Here is a 17,796-nt window from a genome sequence, read left to right as displayed (position 1 = left end):
ATGGTACCAGTTACTGTGGTACCAGTTACTTTGGTACCAGTTACTATGGTAGAAATTACTATGGTACCAGTTACTATGGTAGAAATTACTATGGTACCAGTTACCATGGTACCAGTTACTGTGGTACCAGTTACTTTGGTACCAGTTACTATGCTCCCAATTATTTACTATGGTACCATTCAGTTAGTATGGTACCATTTAATTACTGTGGTACCAGTTACTATGGTACCAGTTAGTTACTATGGTACCAGTTACTTTGGTACTAGTTACTTTGGTACCAGTTACTTTGGTACCAGTTACTTTGGTACTAGTTACTTTGGTACTAGTTACTTTGGTACTAGTTACTTTGGTACTAGTTACTTTGGTACTAGTTACTTTGGTACTAGTTACTTTGGTACTAGTTACTTTGGTACCAGTTACTTTGGTACCATTTAGTTACTGTGGTACCAGTTACTATGGTACGAGTTACTATGATACTATTTAGTTACTTCGGTACCAGTTACTATGGTACGAGTTACTATGGTACGAGTTACTATCGTACCAGTTACTATGGTAGAAATTACTATGACACCAGTTACTATGGTAACAGTTAGTTACTATGGTACCAGTTACTTTGGTACCGTTTAGTTACTATGGTACCAGTTAGTTACTATGGTACCAGTTACTTTGGTACCAGTTACTTTGGTACCATTTAGTTACTGTTGTACCAGTTACTATGGTACGAGTTACTATGGTACGAGTTACTATGGTACGAGTTACTATGGTACGAGTTACTATCGTACCAGTTACTATGGTAGAAATTACTATGATACCAGTTACTATGGTAACAGTTAGTTACTATGGTACCAGTTACTTTGGTACCAGTTACTTTGGTACCGTTTAGTTACTATGGTACCAGTTACTTTGGTACCAGTTACTTTGGTACCAGTTACTTTGGTACCAGTTACTTTGGTACCAGTTACTTTGGTACCAGTTACTTTGGTACCAGTTACTTTGGTACCAGTTACTGTGGTACCATTTAGTTACTGTGGTACCAGTTACTATGGTACCATTTAGTTACTTTGGTACCAGTTACTATGGTCCCAATTATTTACTATAGTACCATTTAGTTACTGTGGTACCAGTTACTATGGTACCATTGAGTTACTGTGGTTCCATTTACTGTCGTACCATATATTATTATAGTAATTAATATGGTAACATGTACTATGGTAATAATTACTATGGTAACAGTTAGTATATTAACATCTATTATGGTTCAGTATGCTTACAGTTAGTATATTAACCAATACAACAGTTAACATAGTAATCCTTGTCATAGTAATGGTTGCTACAGAAACTGTTACCGCAGCAACGATTATTTCAGTAATGGTTACCATAGATATCGTCCCCATGGTAACGGTTCTTAATTAAAATTAATATAACAGTCACGAAACCCTTTAATAGCTTCAGAGCAAGTAAATAGACATTAATTAAAATAAGAAAAGCCAGAGACAAAAAAATAATGTTATTTAGGGCTTGATAATGGGAAAAAAGATTTTTTTTCGAAAAAAAAAAAACTAAAATCGTGAACTTGTGTTTGGATGGAGGAAAATAATTGCTTTGCTTTAAAAGAGAGCAATTCGTTGGATTTTTTTTTTCAAAGCGCGCGCGTTAAAATCCGCCCTTCTTTTTTTTTCCTCCCCGTCTCACGATTCTTGAGAGGAGAGGGACACCTTCTCCTTTTAGACCCATTGTTCATTGTTCTTCTTTTCTTCTCCTATGTCTTTTATAAGTTTTGTAGTATAGAAAAAGCATATCAGACACTTTCAATGAGCGCGCGGTCGTGGTTTAGAGAAGAAGAAGAAGAACAGGAAGAAATCGGGTTCCCGAACCATGAGACAGTCGATAATTAACGATGAGAGTCCTCTCTCGATTCTCTTCCTGAATGTCCTTCGTTACGACAACGACGACAATATTCGGTGTCAACGCACCTGCGTGTGTAAATCTTTTATTTTTATATATAACTCTTTTAATATATTACGCAATATAAATGTGCGCTGATTTTTCTGAATCTTCATTAGAATGAGAGAAGGAGAAAGATTTTTTTTAATAATAATAATAATAAAAATAATTATACACTACACATAATTATAAAAGTAATTATAAATATATAATTATAATTTTTAATGATAATTTTTTATTATTATTTTTGTGTTTGTTTAATTGGGTATATGATTTTTTAAGTAGAAAAGGTGTTGATTAGTTAAACGAGCTTTTTTTAATTAGAATAATTGTATTTTATTTTTACCTCCTTAAACAATTTTTGTCTAAATAAACTTTTCTTCTTCTACTTTCAAAAAAAAAAAAAATTAAGTAGAAAAGTTACGGTGTTAGTCAGACATTTTTTTTTAAATTGATAAAATCCAAGCATTTATCAATTCGAGCAATTAATTAATTAGACAGATTTGTTAATTATAAGAAAATTTTACTGACGATTTCCTCAGTATCAAAAAGTTGGCTTTCGTTATTATATATAGATATATATGTCTCATATGTCACTTTGTCAAAATGTCGTAAAATCCGTCGCCAATTCAACACACAACTGATATTCTTTGACTTGCGACAGTTATCTTGACAATTGACAAATGAAAATGCCTCCATTCACCCATTTCTCACGTCAAAAAACTATATACAAAAAAAAAAAAAAACTTAGTACTGCAATTTGTTTATCTTGATTCTTATAACAATATTTTAATGTCTTAAGAAACAAAAGTACAGTAAATTATTATTTTTCTGTTATTTATAATAATTTTTTTTTTTTTTTTATTTTCAGAATACTATCCAGAGTTTGAGCAATTCCCATAGCATAGACCTTGTTTTTTTTGTGACTTCCGACAGAAGAAAAACTAAAGGCGCCGACTCGAGAAATTTTTCAAAGTGAGTGTTTTAAAAAATTCTTAATATTGATTAATTTTTTAAATTAACAAAAAAAAACATTTCGAACATTTTTTTTTTTACTTTATCTATAGAATAATTTATTTGAGTCAAACAAATATTTTACTTGTAAAAAACAAACCCTTTTTTCAGTTAAGACTAGTTAAATTCAATAAAATCATTTGGTTTATTCAAATAAAATTATTAGGTACTAGGTAGAAACTAGATAGAAACTAGATCGAAATTAGGTAGTATCTAAATAGTATTTCTATCCCGACCTTTCTAGATCGGAACTAGATAGGAGCTAGGTAGAAACTAGATAGTATCTAAATAGTATTTCTATCCCGACCTTTCTAGATAGGAACTAGATAGGAACTAGATCGAAACTAAATAATATCTAAATAGTATTTCTATCCCGACCTTTCTAGATAGGAACTAGATAGGGACTAGATCGAAACTAGATAGTATCTAAATAGTATTTCTATCCCGACCTTTCTAGATAGGAACTAGATAGGAACTAGATAGAAACTAGATAGAAACTAGATAGAAACTAGATAGAAACTAGATAGAAACTAGATAGAAACTAGATAGAAACTAGATAGATACTAGATAGAAACTAGATAGGAACTAGATCGAAACTAGATAGTATCTAAATAGTATTTCTATCCCGACCTTTCTAGATAGGAACTAGATAGGAACTAGATAGAAACTAGATAGAAACTAGATAGAAACTAGATAGAAACTAGATAGAAACTAGATAGAAACTAGATAGATACTAGATAGAAACTAGATAGGAACTAGATCGAAACTAGATAGTATCTAAATAGTATTTCTATCCCGACCTTTCTAGATAGGAACTAGATAGGAACTAGATAGAAACTAGATAGAAACTAGATAGAAACTAGATAGAAACTAGATAGAAACTAGATAGAAACTAGATAGAAACTAGATAGATACTAGATAGAAACTAGATAGGAACTAGATCGAAACTAGATAGTATCTAAATAGTATTTCTATCCCGACCTTTCTAGATAGGAACTAGATAGGAACTAGATAGGAACTAGATAGGAACTAGATAGGAACTAGATAGAAACTAGATAGATACTAGATAGAAACTATATAGAAACTAGATAGAAACTAGATAGAAACTAGATAGAAACTTGATAGAAACTTGATAGAAACTTGATAGAAACTAGATAGAAACTAGATAGAAACTAGATAGAAACTAGATAGAAACTAGATAGAAACTAGATAGAAACTAAATAGAAACCAGATAGAAACTAGATAGATACTAGATGGAAACTAGATAGTAGTTCAATAAATAAATAAATTCAAAAAAACCATTTGGTTTATTCAAATAAAATTATTTAATTGACTAATTTAATTGAATAAACTAAACGTTTGTTTAACTGTATAGCAATGCATTTATTTAGTTGATACAACCAAAATTTTTCCCTAAGAGAAAAAAAAACTCTTAAAAGAAAAAAATCGCTTTTTAGAAAAAAATGAATCAACAATAATTAGTAGAAATTTAAATATTAAAATAAAGGGTTTAAAGAAATAATTTTAAAAAAAATGTTTCGCATGTAAAGAGCTAATACTCTTAGAAATGTCATTGAAATAAATAATGACATAGGGAATAATTCCAGATGGCATAATCGCCTCGTTTACGCCACTGGACACGCGACGATGAGAAGAGCAAATATCAATGCATATTGTCCGAGAATTATATATTATATATATATATGTATATACATGTGTGTATGTGTGTAGAAAATAATCACGTACTTATTCGTGCTTGATACAAGCAAGTTGCCTCATTATCCGAATACAATATCGCATACGATCCAAAGAGTTATATGCATTATGCACGTTTGTACTGCCCTTATATTTGCCTCTACGCTAAATATATATATATCTATATATACATATATGATTGGAAGACAGAAAGAAAATATTTCTTAGCAGCAGGTAGCGCTCCCGCTTCGTTGCCAGATGTGTAAACACCGCGAATGATTGCCCATTAACGAAGAAATATCGCAGATTTTCACAGCCAAAGGAAACACAAATTATGCACAATATTTTGCATATACATTTTTTTTTACTCAAATTTTTTTTTTTTTAAATAATAATAATAATCATGATGAATATATTTTATCTCGTGAGAAAACGATGAGAGAGAGAGAGAAAGAGGCAAAGTTTTAAATTTTGTCAAAAAAGAAAACTAGGCGCATGATAAAAATTATTATCTAGAATTTTATTAGAAATAATTATTTTTTAGACAAAATTTCAATTTTTTTTAATTAATACTTAACAAAATTTTTAGCTATCGAATTTTTCATTTTTACAAATTTTTATTTGTGTGAATTTTTAAGACGACGAATTTTCATTTGTCAAAAAATTACAAATGTCCGAACAAATGAAATCAAGAAAATCGTGATTGGTCAATGCTCAAAAATTGCGCCGAAATTTTTCTATCGTTTGCTTTTGTTCGGACAAATTTGTAATTTCGGAGAAATGAAAATTCGTCGTCTTAAAAATTGTATCAATTAAAAATTCTACCAAATAAAAATTGTGACGAATAAAAATTCGGTCAATTTCTGTTATTTAAATTTTTTTAGAAAAAAAATTATTGTATCCCTTAAAGAATTTTATTACTCAAATATGGATAATTTAATTAAATTTTTATTATATTTAAAAAAAAAATAACAGAACTCTGTTTATTTTGTATATATATATATATGTGTGTAGAGAAAATTATATAATATGCAAACTAAAGAATTTTCTCTATTGATTATTATTGAAGGTTACATATTAATATCTTCCTTGATGACAAATTTATTATATAAGATATATTATAATTCAATCCCAATTTTCCTGATTTTACAATATTGGATTAAGTGTATAATATTATTTTAACACTTGTTCATTGTTAATTTTTTGAAAAATTATGGAAATTACTATTAATAAATTGTTACTTAAATTATCGTATTAATAAATAAATAATTAATAAAATTATATACAAAATATTGTGTATCATTTTTGAGAAAAAGAAATATTTTTTGTTTTTTCTATTAAATTATTTAACAGACTGAAAATGCGTTTAGTAAAATAAAGAATCATTTAAGGAATGAGCTATTATTTCCATATGATTCTCACTAAAAGGATTACGAGTAACTTTACATGAAAAGACTCGTCATGTTGTTTCATAATCTATGGATTATAAGACTTCGCCTTGCAGCTAACAGAGACTATTATTCAAATTTGCTGAGGATGGCATTTCTCATGCTTATGAAAAAAAAAAAATGATAACTAGACATTTTGCACTCTATCAAACTTTATAATGCAAAAAATGTAAAATGACTAAAATAGTATAATAGAAATTTATTAAAAGGAAATAAATGTTATATAGCAGAATTTTTATTTTTTATTTAGCTATAAATTTTCATTAAACCAAATCACAACTTAAATTTAAATTAAATTGTTTTTTAATTCCAATCAAATTTTATCAAATTTTTAATGTTCACTTCGTAATGCAGAAAAAGTAGAGTTTTTATCAAAACATGGTTTTTATAAGTACAGGAATTTTCTAATTTTTTATTTAACAAAATATCAATTAAATTTTTAAAAACAGAATCTAAAGTAGTATAAATTAAGTTTTTTTTTTTTTATGTAATAAAAAATAAAATAAAGACTCAAGTGTGCTATATATAAATATAAAAGCAGTTGGTTAAACGATTTTCTTTTTTTTTTCTTATTTGACATAAAAGTGTATAACATGAAGATTAATAGATTGCCATCAGATAAGGACTATTCATCCCTCGGAGGCTGAAAAAAAAATAGTTTCTTAAGTGGGTTTAAAAGATGATGCAAAACTGAATCCATTAACATATTTACAATATATGAAACAAGTGTTCCTTTAAAGTTTGAGTGACGATCATCTTTCAGATATATAGTAATTTGTCTTCTACAAGGTTGCATGTTAATTTTCAATTGTCACATGTATAAATGCAAATGTTCAACAAGCCAGAATGATTTTATGAATCCTAGTTGAACAATAAAAATAAAAACCAAAAGAAGATTAGCCTTTTAATTTATACGCAATTTTCAAAATTCGATGAATTATAATTTTTATTGATAATTTTTAATTAGTGGTATTTTAAAAATCGCGCATTTTTTAGGTTATGTTTGTTCGATCCTAGGTAAAAACTAGGTAAAAACTAGGTAAAAACTAGGTAAAAACTAGGTAGAAACTAGATAGAAACTAGATAGAAACTAGATAGAAACTAGATAGAAACTAGATAGAAACTAGATAGAAACTAGATAGAAACTAGATAGAAACTAGATAGAAACTAGATAGAAACTAGATAGAAACTAGATAGAAACTAGATAGAAACTAGATAGAAACTAGATAGAAACTAGATAGAAACTAGATAGAAACTAGATAGAAACTAGATAGAAACTAGATAGTATCTAAATAGTATAACTATCTCGACCTTTTTAAATAAACTAGAATAGAAACTATATAAAAACTAGGTAGAAACTAGATGGAAACTAGATAGTATAACTGCGCTGACCTTTCTAAATAATCTATATAAAAACTAGAATAGAATCTATTTAAAAGTTAGAATAGAATCTATATAGAAACTAGAATAAAATCTATATAGAAAATAGATTAGAATCTATTCAGAAATTTAAATAGAATCTTTATAGAAACGAAATAAGAATCTATGTAGAAACTATATAGAAACTAGATAGAAACTAGAACATAAACTAGAATAGAAATTAGATAGAAACTAGATAGAAACTAGGTAGAAACTAGGTAGAAAATAGGCAGAAACTAGATAGTCAGAAGATTTTTGTACTTCCTAGTTGAGCAATAAAAATAAAAACAAAAAAAGGTTAGTCAACCTTTCAGATAAGAGTCATCATAAACGCTAAGTGATTCACATTTTTCATGTTTCGTATCTTGTTGGAACATGTGCCAAGTGACTTGCCGTATACGCTAATTATTGTTGGAGGTACCTTTCAAATGATAGCGTGTAATTGTCTGTCATCATTTCACCTTACGAGTGAAAATTTAATGACTCGATTCAATGACTATACACTCAGAGAAAAATTTGTTTGAAACAACCAAATTTTAATTAAATCAACCAAATAAATGCATATGACTCTTCCCATATAAAAATCATTAACTAAAATTTTCATTTTAAAGACTTTTATCATATTATTATTTTTCAAACGAATTTTCATTTTTCGAATTAAGATTTCACAAAAATTTCCTTTTTAAACTTAAAAGATGCACCACTATGCACCATTTTTAGATATCGACATTTTCGAAAAACAATTCACGGTGAAAAGTAATAAAAATGTGTAACTAAATTATGTTTTAAAATTATAAATATTTACTGGAATATAATATAATTCTTTACAACTCTAGGTGAATGTAACTGCTTTCAAATTTTATGTCTGAGAATTTGTGATAAGTTATTTACATCTATATATTCGTTTAATAAATACAATGTTTATTGTAATTCACTGCGGAAATGTTTTAAAACTATATATATAGTATTTTGAGCTCCACATAAGAATAGTTGAAAATATTCTTTTTTTTAAAAACAAAAAATAATATAAAAATAAAATTTGCAAAACTATATAGGAAGCTGTACGGAAAATTTGTTGAATAACGTGCTAGAAAATTATCGAAGAAGCTATTGTTATATACTTTTACAACTTTTGTTTCGTTTAAATATTTTCATATAATCATATAGGTGTAAAATAGAATTTTCAATAAGACAAAAAAAATACATATAATATATTTTGTACAGTTTGTAAAAATTATTCCTAGCAACCGGATCTGATTTGAGGTAATTTAAAAAATAATGTTCTTGTTTGTAATAAACATAGACTTATGAGTGTTGGAATTCTTCATATATCGTGCGGTGTCATTGCACTTAACGAGTCCAAGGCGGAAAATATAGTTTTTAAATTTTCACTGGGCAGTTCTTTGGCTTAGGGCCAGTTTTACTTTATCTCGACACGCTTCACTCATTGCGCGCGTTCACTTTTTCTTACGCAACGTCTGTGTGTTCATAAAAGCTATGATCTTGAACGGAAAGGACAATGTCGATTGGCCTGACTCTTAAAAATATGAAAGTTTTTGCGATATATACTGCTTAATTATTCAATAATTTTTTTTTGCAATTTCAGGTCTTTTAATTTTGATGGAATTTTCAAAATTCGATAAATTAAAATTTTTGTTAATAATTTTTAATTAGTGGTATTTTAAAAATCAGGTATTTTTTCGGTTATGTTTATTCGATTCTAGGTAGAAACTAAATAGAAACTAGAAAGAAACTAGAGATACACTAGAACGAAACTAGAAATAAATTAGAAAGAAAATAGAAAGAAACTAGAAAGAAACTAGATAAAAAACTAGATAAAAACTAGATAGAAACTGGATAGAAACTAAATAGGAACTAGATAGGAATTAGATAGGAACTAGATATGAACTAAATGGAAACTAGAAAGAAACTAAAAATAAACTAGAACGAAACTAGAAATAAATTAGAAAGAAAATAGAAAGAAACTAGAAAGAAACTAGATAAAAAACTAGATAAAAACTAGAAAGAAACTAGATAGAAACTAAATAGGAACTAGATAGGAACTAGATAGGAATTAGATAAGAACTAGATATGAACTAAATGGAAACTTGATAGTATAACTGTCCCGACTTTTCAAAATAAACTAGAATAGAAACTATAAAAAAAACTAGATAGAAAGTAAGTAGAAAGTAGATAGAAACTAGGTAGAAACTAGATATTATAACTGTTTCTACCATTCTAAATAATCTACATAGAAACTAGATAGTATTAAAATAGTATAGGTATCCTAACCTTCTAAAATAAACCAGAATAGTAACTATATAAAAACTAGATAATAAACAGTCCTGACCTTTTAAAATAATCTATATAGAAACTAGAATAGAAACTAGATAGAAACTCTACAGAAACTAGATAGTATAATTGTCCTGAACTTTCTAAATTATCTACATATAAACTATATAGAAACTATATTGAAACTATATTGAAACTATATAGAAACTATATAGAAACTAGACACAAGCTAGATAGTATAATTGCCCTGACCTTTCCAAATCATCTATATAGAAACTAGAATAGAAACTAGATAGAAACTTTATAGAAACTAGATAAGAACTAGAGAGGAACTAGATAGAAACTAGACAGTATCCAAATAATATAACTATCCCGACCTTCCAAAATAAACTAGAATAGAAATTGTATAACAACTAGATAGATAGTAAATAGAAAGTAGATAGAAACTAGGTAGAAACTAGATATTATTATCGTTCCTACCATTGTAAATAATCTGTATAGAATCTATATAGAAACTAGATAGTATTTAAATAGTATAAGTATCCTAACCTTCCAAAATAAACTAGAATAGAAACTATATAAAAACTAGATAATAAACTGTCCTGACCTTCCTAAATTATCTGTAAATAAACTATATGGAAACTAGAATAGAAACTTTATAGAAACTAGATATAAATTAGATAGAAGCTAGATTGAAACTAGATAGAAACTAGATTGAAACTAGATAGAAACTAGATAGAAACTAGATAGAAACTAGATAGAAACTAGATAGAAACTACATAGAAACGAATTTGAAACTAATTAGTATTCAGATAGTATCTAGATAGAAACTAGATAGTATCTAGATAGAAACTACATAGAAACAAATTTGAAACTAATTAGTATTCAGATAGTATCTAGATAGTATAACTGTTCTGACCTTTCTAAATAATCTAGATTCACTAGATAGTTTCCTTATAGTTAAATTATCTAGAAACTATTTTTATTCTTTTATTGCATACTTATTGATTGTTTCAAAAAAAAATTTTGTTTCAAATCAATTTTTTTGATTAATTTATCGATATAATCGATTATTGTGCGCTTACTTGTAAAAGAAGAGCAAAGATGACCCATTGATAGTATTTGTGTTGTTTAACTAAAGGATGTGGTCCATGACCATGAACTTCTGTTTTTGATACACCACTATTAGAAATACCAGGATAGGGAATTGCCTGACCAAGACTCATATTAAATGCGTGCACCATACTGTAGGTGGTGTGTAACCAACAAAAAGTTTCGAGAACAGCTCTATCAACTGAGCCAGCTGATTCACAATGAATTGGCGAACCGGAAATACTTTTACAAGCCAATGTTAAACATCCTGCAAGCAATAATGCAACAGTTGCACGATAATGCAATCGAAATATCCATGAATCCTCTGATACTCTTGTTACTTTAAAAAGTGATCTAATCGAGCCAAAGATGTCAATCATTTTCAGCATAATTGGCATCTTAGCCTCTTTTTTTCTTCTCCTTTTGTTTTCTTTTTTTTCCAATTTACAGAATTGAATTTGTCTCTCTCTAATTTTTATATTTGATTCTAAATTTTAATGCGCGAAAATAATTCAATTTTTGTTGATTCGATTTAAATTTTGTTTGTCGACTTCCAGATGATGATTTTGGTCCAGGAAGTCGACTTTTATCTTTCTTTGATATAATCCTCTTTTTATCACTTTTCTCATTTTTCTTTTACTGTAATGTTCTTCCATATTTTTTTTTGTTTCTCAAAATTTCGGTCACACTTTTTTTATCACTTTTAGGACAATTTTCCTTATTTTTTTTTAGATCATCAAAAAAAAAAAAACTCATTTACAAACTTTTCTCGGATTCAATTTGTTTTTGCACATTGTCAAAAATTTGGCAAATTTTTTTTTTCGTTCGCAACTTTATAGAAAAGCAAAAAAAGTTATTTTGTTTTCTTTTTTTTTTGTATACAGAATGTTTATTTTTTTAATGGGGGATTATTATTTATTTATTTATTTATTTTTTTTTTGAAAATAAAATTAGAAAAATGAAAATGATAATAAAAAAAAGTGGACATGAGGGAAGAAAAGAAACACACACGTGGGACACGATAGCAAGCTGTTTGAAGACTGATCGGACTTGAGGGGCATCCCTTGGCCTCGACCAAACATTGAACACATAACTTATATTATCTTTTTCAAGTTTCAACCCTCGCCCTTAGACCATGACACAAGACGAATGTTAAAAGTGTGAGAGAAATTGACATTCGACGGTCGGCGCACTTGTAAAAATATTCCAATTTAATGTTTTGACGATCAACTACGAGACCGATAGGGAAGCCCAACTAAATGTATATATATATATATATATAGTTGATCTCGTCATCGACCTGTTGTACAAGATTAACCCACGGTAATCCAAGTTAAGGAAACACGAATTAAAATTTTATAGTTAATTTTTGAATGACTTTTTTCTTAGAATAAAAATTCATTATAATTGGAATTTTATTATTTAAAAGAATTTTATTAAATCTAATTTTAAATTAGATTTTAATTGGACGAATTTCATTTTGCGAATTAGCATTTAGAAATTTTCTTTTAAAATCTTTACTAGTTTTTTAGGGTTTTGTGGCCCAGGCCATACCAATACCATAGTAACCGTTTCCATAGCAACCATTACCATAGAAACCGTTTCCATAGCAACCGTTACCATGGCAACCGTTTCTATACCAACCATTACCATAGAAACCGTTTCCATAGCAACCGTCACCATGGCAACCGTTTCCATAGCAACCAATACCATAGTAACCGTTTCCATAGCAACCGTTTCCATACCAACCATTACCATAGAAACCGTTTCCATAGCAACCGTTACCATGGCAACCGTTTCCATACCAACCATTACCATAGAAACCGTTTCCGTAGCAACAGTTACCATGGCAACCGTTTCCATAGCAACCAATACCATAGTAACCGTTTCCATAGCAACCGTTTCCATACCAACCATTACCATAGCAACCGTTTCCATAACAACCGTTTTTATAACAACCGTTTCCATGGCAACCATTTTATGACAACCGTTTCAATGACAATCTTTACCATAGCAACCGTTTAAATGATAACCGTTACCATGACTATTTAAAAATTCAAATTTGACAAAATTATAATTCGGCTAAATTAAAATTTGGCTAAATTCGAATTCAGATTAATTAAAATTGTTTGAAATTAAAAAAAAAAAATTGGCTAAAGAGAAATTCTGTAAAATATAAAGCACAAGTTTCTTGTTTCCAAACATTGCGCGAGAGGCGTTTGGCCTTTGGCACAAGAGTCTATAATAAAAAAAAAAAAAAAAAAAATATTGAAAATGATGAGATCATAAAAATGACACCTGTTGATTTTAGAATGCCGTCATAGAAAATTTAACTGCATCATTTCAAAACAAGAAAACAAAAGGGTAGAAAATTAAAATAGGTGAAAGTAAGAATTAAGAGAAAGAGAGAAAACGTCAACATCGTCTTCATCGCCAAAGCATTCGGGTCATTGTCAAACTATAGTTAGTCCATATAGTCTGGGGTGGCAAAGAAAATTCATTACGACCTCGACCGATTAACTATTTTTTTATTTTTATTTTTTTTTTTTACTTTGGTTCCATATAACTAAACTCTCAAAATTAATATTCTGCGATAAAATAAGCGTGAATTTTTCTCATTATGAGTTGCAGACAATATTATTTTTGTATATATATGAAATTTTGTACTATATATTCAAAATTCTTAAACACGTACAGAAAAATGTTTATTTTTATCAACTAAATATTTGTTTGGCATAATTTTTATTTTATTTTTATTTTTTTAATTTACATGACCAAGAATTTTAAATTTAATCCAATTTTAATTTAGCAGAATTCCTCAATTAATCGAATTTTATATGTGATTTGAATTTTTAAATGACAGAAATAATTGAATTTTAATTTGTCTAAATTTTTATTTATACGAATTTTTAATATTGATAGAATTTTTTAAACGCCCAATTTTCATTTGTCCGAAATTATCAAATGGTCGAACAAACAAATGACAGAAAGTTCGGTCACTTGTAATTTTGGACAAATAAAAATTTGGCGTCTTAAAAAATAATATCAATTAAAAATTCGTACAAATATATAAATTTGGACAAATTAAAATACGGTGAATTGGAATTTCTTTTTCTATTTATTAAAAACAAAAATTTAATATATTTTCTGAATTTGGTTAATAATAATAAATTTTATAATAGTTTCAAATTTCAAAAGACACTTTCATTTGCATGAAAGATCGCGTGAAAGTTTATACTAGAACCATCCTTAAAGTATAAATGTTGAATGTAATTTGAAAATTGAATTTACGCCGCGCCAAGGTGGCTTTCGATAGATTACAATTTTTTTAATTTTTAAAAAATTTTTTAATGTATCCTTTGCCTGCTTGTGAAATTTATAGCCTATTTTAATGTTGCGCGGACATTGGAGTGGAAACGAATTTCCCGCGGTAGGGCATTTGTCGTAACGTCTGCGCGCAAATTTATACTCCTTAGCCTCGCAATGTGAATAATTGCTTCATGTATGAGATTTACGTATAGCCCGAACTTTTTTACTTTTTTTTTTTTTTTTTTTTTTTTTACAAAAATGCAAAAGCAATCGTTCGCCGGCCAGGGACAGATAATTTATTTTCAGGAAGAGTTTCAAAATTAAGTGCATATGTGTGTGCGCCCCGGAAGCAAAGACCTTGTTCCCTTTCTTATAAAAATTGAAATGGCAAGTGGGAGAATATTTTTTGTTGTTAAAAAAAAAAATGAGACATTATTCTTTTCTTTGATGACGTTAGAATTTTTCTTTGATGACGTTAGAATTTTTTTTCGTTGAGCTGGAATCAGTTTTTAGTGTCGCATTTAACCTACTTCACAATATCACCAAATTCGCGTGTATAACACAAGTTATATTTATCCAAATTCGTATTTAACAAAATTTACATTTAACCAAATTCGTCTTTAACAGAATTTTCATTTATCCAAATTCGTAATTAACAATATTTTCATTTATCCAAATTCGTATTTAACAAAATTTATATTTAACCAAATTCGTATTTAATAAAATTTACATTTAACCATATTCGTAAACCAATTCGTATTAACGTAAAATTTACATTTAACGAAATTTGTATTAACCTAAATTTACATTTAACCAAATTCGTAAACAAATTCGTATTGGCTTAAACTTGCATTTAACAAAGTTCGTAAAGCAATTCGTATTAACCTGAATTTAAATTTAACCAAATTTGTATTTTAACAAAATTTACATTTAACCAAATTCGTCTTTAACAGAATTTTAATTTATCCGAATTCGTAATTAACAATATTTTCATTTATCCAAATTCGTATTTAACAAAATTTATATTTAACCAAATTCGTATTTAATAAAATTTACATTTAACCAAATTCGTATTGGCCTAAATTTACATTTAACCATATTCGTAAACCAATTCGTATTAACGAAAATTTACATTTAACGAAATTTGTATTAACCTAAATTTACATTTAACCAAATTCGTAAACAAATTCGTATTGGCTTAAACTTGCATTTAACAAAATTCGTAAAGCAATTCGTATTAACTTAAATTTACATTTAACCAAATTTGTATTTTAATAAAATTTACATTTAACCAAATTCGTAAACCAATTCGTATTAACCTAAATTTACATTTAACCAAATTTGTATTTTAATAAAATTTGCATTTAACCAAATTCGTATATAAAAAAAGTTCCATTTATCCAAATTCGTATTTAGTAAAATTTATATTTTACCAAATTCGTATTAACCAACACTTATATTTAACTTAATTCGTATGCAACAAAAGTTTCATTTATCCAAATTCGCATTTAATCAAATTCGTAGTTATAATATATAAAATTAATATTAAATTTAATTATTATTTAATCGAATTCATAAAGAAGAGAATTTCTGCTTAAATCTAAATTTGTATTTAACCAAATTCATATTTCATGAAAAAAAAAGAAAATTCTTTAAAATCGTCAATATTTCATTATCCAATTTTTTTTCCCCCTCTCTATTAAAAATGTAGATGAGAGTATTCAAATTTTAAAGCACGCACGCATATATAAGAAAGTATGTGATTACATTTGAAGGCAACGAACCTTGAATGGAATTAAGTCTCATTCAAAAGGGATTACTTTCGATTTTCTGAGAGGTGAAAAATGATGCTACCTTTTATGACATTTCAACTCTTATGTATATATATATATATACATAAAAGTTATGAAATTATTGTTACAGAATATTTATGTTGTGTAACAATTTTGAAGATACATTTTTCTTTTATAGAAAATTTAGACTACTTTTCAAGTTTAATGTCCGATTATTATTATTATTATTATTATTTTCGATTGAAGTTATAGAAAGCCGATTATAAAATGTCTTTTTTATTATCATCATAAACATTCCATTCCATATTTACGAGTTTACATTTTATGTAATTGAATTTCTGTGAGATTTTGTCATTTCTATACAGCATCTTTTTTTTTTTTTTTCTATGAAGTATTTGTAAAAAGGAAAAAGGTTTTTGAGATCAGAATTTTGAGTATTTAGATTTTAGTAACGGGATATGGTCCTTATTCAGCACTATATGTTGTGATTAATTATTATCTATTCTCAGAGCAGAAAAATCATTTTAAAAAAACCTTCTCAATTGAAGCTTTTGTTTGGTACAACATTTTTTTTTTTTATTTAGTTTCATTCAAAATACAAATAGGTATAATTTTTATAATTAATATTTAATTTTTAATTTAATAACAATTTTATTAAATTCGAATTTGGTTAAATGTAAATTTTGTTCAATACGAATTTGGTAAAATGTAAATTTTATTAAATGCGAATTTGGATTAATGAAACTTTTTGTTATATACGAATTTGGTTAAATGTAAATTCTAGTTAATACAAATTGGTTTACGAATTTGGTGAAATATAAATTTTGGGTTACAACGAATTTGGTATACATGCATTTAGTAAAATGTAAATTTTACTAAATACGAATTTAGATAAATGGAATTTTTTATTATATACGAATTTGGATAAATGAAACTTTTGTTATATATACGAATTTGACCAATTAGAAATTATCAAGAAAATCGTGATTATAGTTAATTTTTCAAATTCATGACGAAATATTTTTATAGGTTATGTTTGTTCGGTCATTTGAAATTTCGGTTAAATAAAAATTCGGCGTTTTAAAAATTCTATCAATTAAAAATTCAAACAAATTAAAATTCGGTGAATTTTGATTTTCGGTCATTTAAAAAATTCAATTGAATGAGAATATAATCCGAGGCCTGCAGTGTCGTTTTTATATTAGTACTTTACTTGGTTAAGACATTTTTGTCGCATCTCATCGATGTCATCGCTAGAAATATATATATATATATATATATATATATATATATATATATATATATATATATATATATATGTATCTATTAAATATATGCATAGAGGCAAAGTTGCGGCGAGGACTGAGCATCTTATTCGCTTCTGACAGAGGCTTATATCTAGTTCATTGCCAAGAAGGAAACCCTAAGCATATTATTACTTAAAGCTGTGAGTCGTTCCTCAAAGTCGAGGTTTAAAGTATATACAGTCATGTTCTAGAAAAATGTTTTGGAAATATGCTCGTATGTAAAAAAAAAATGCAAATTAGAAATGAAAAATCCACTAAAAAATAAAGAATAAAAATATTTTTCATTAATGATTTTTTTTTTCACTAGAGTCAATATTTCTTTTTGTTTTCAATTTTTAACTATTTATTTAGATATTAATTTTTTCGTGAAAAAAAAAATTAGAAAAAAACATCACACCGTATTGAAGAAAATTGATGCATTCCTATTATATATTTTTTATACGTATACAATACAGAAGCATCTAAGTAGGGCAAATCATCATG

At 27.3% G+C, this 17,796-nt stretch overlaps 1 protein-coding gene across 11 annotated transcripts in view; it reads right to left on the bottom strand.

Moving 5' to 3' along the window:
- LOC127277130 (innexin shaking-B) overlaps positions 1-17,796 on the bottom strand; it is a 61,612-nt gene that overhangs the window by 15,176 nt on the left and 28,640 nt on the right. Inside the window, exon 1 of one of the 11 annotated variants that reach the window (XM_051297980.1) lies at positions 10,898-12,071. The exons of the other annotated variants lie outside the window; for them this stretch is intronic. Within the exon in view, the coding sequence (XP_051153937.1) occupies positions 10,898-11,302 (405 nt within the window). The 5' untranslated portion in view covers positions 11,303-12,071. Of the gene's footprint in view, positions 1-10,897; positions 12,072-17,796 lie in introns of those variants that run through there. 11 annotated transcript variants of the gene reach the window in all.

The sequence above is a fragment of the Leptopilina boulardi genome, unplaced genomic scaffold (genome assembly GCF_019393585.1).
Source record: "Leptopilina boulardi isolate dan_hultmark-lab unplaced genomic scaffold, ZJU_Lbou_2.1 LbouV2_165, whole genome shotgun sequence".
Taxonomy (NCBI): domain Eukaryota; kingdom Metazoa; phylum Arthropoda; class Insecta; order Hymenoptera; family Figitidae; genus Leptopilina; species Leptopilina boulardi.
This window is presented reverse-complemented; position numbering and strand designations above follow the sequence as displayed.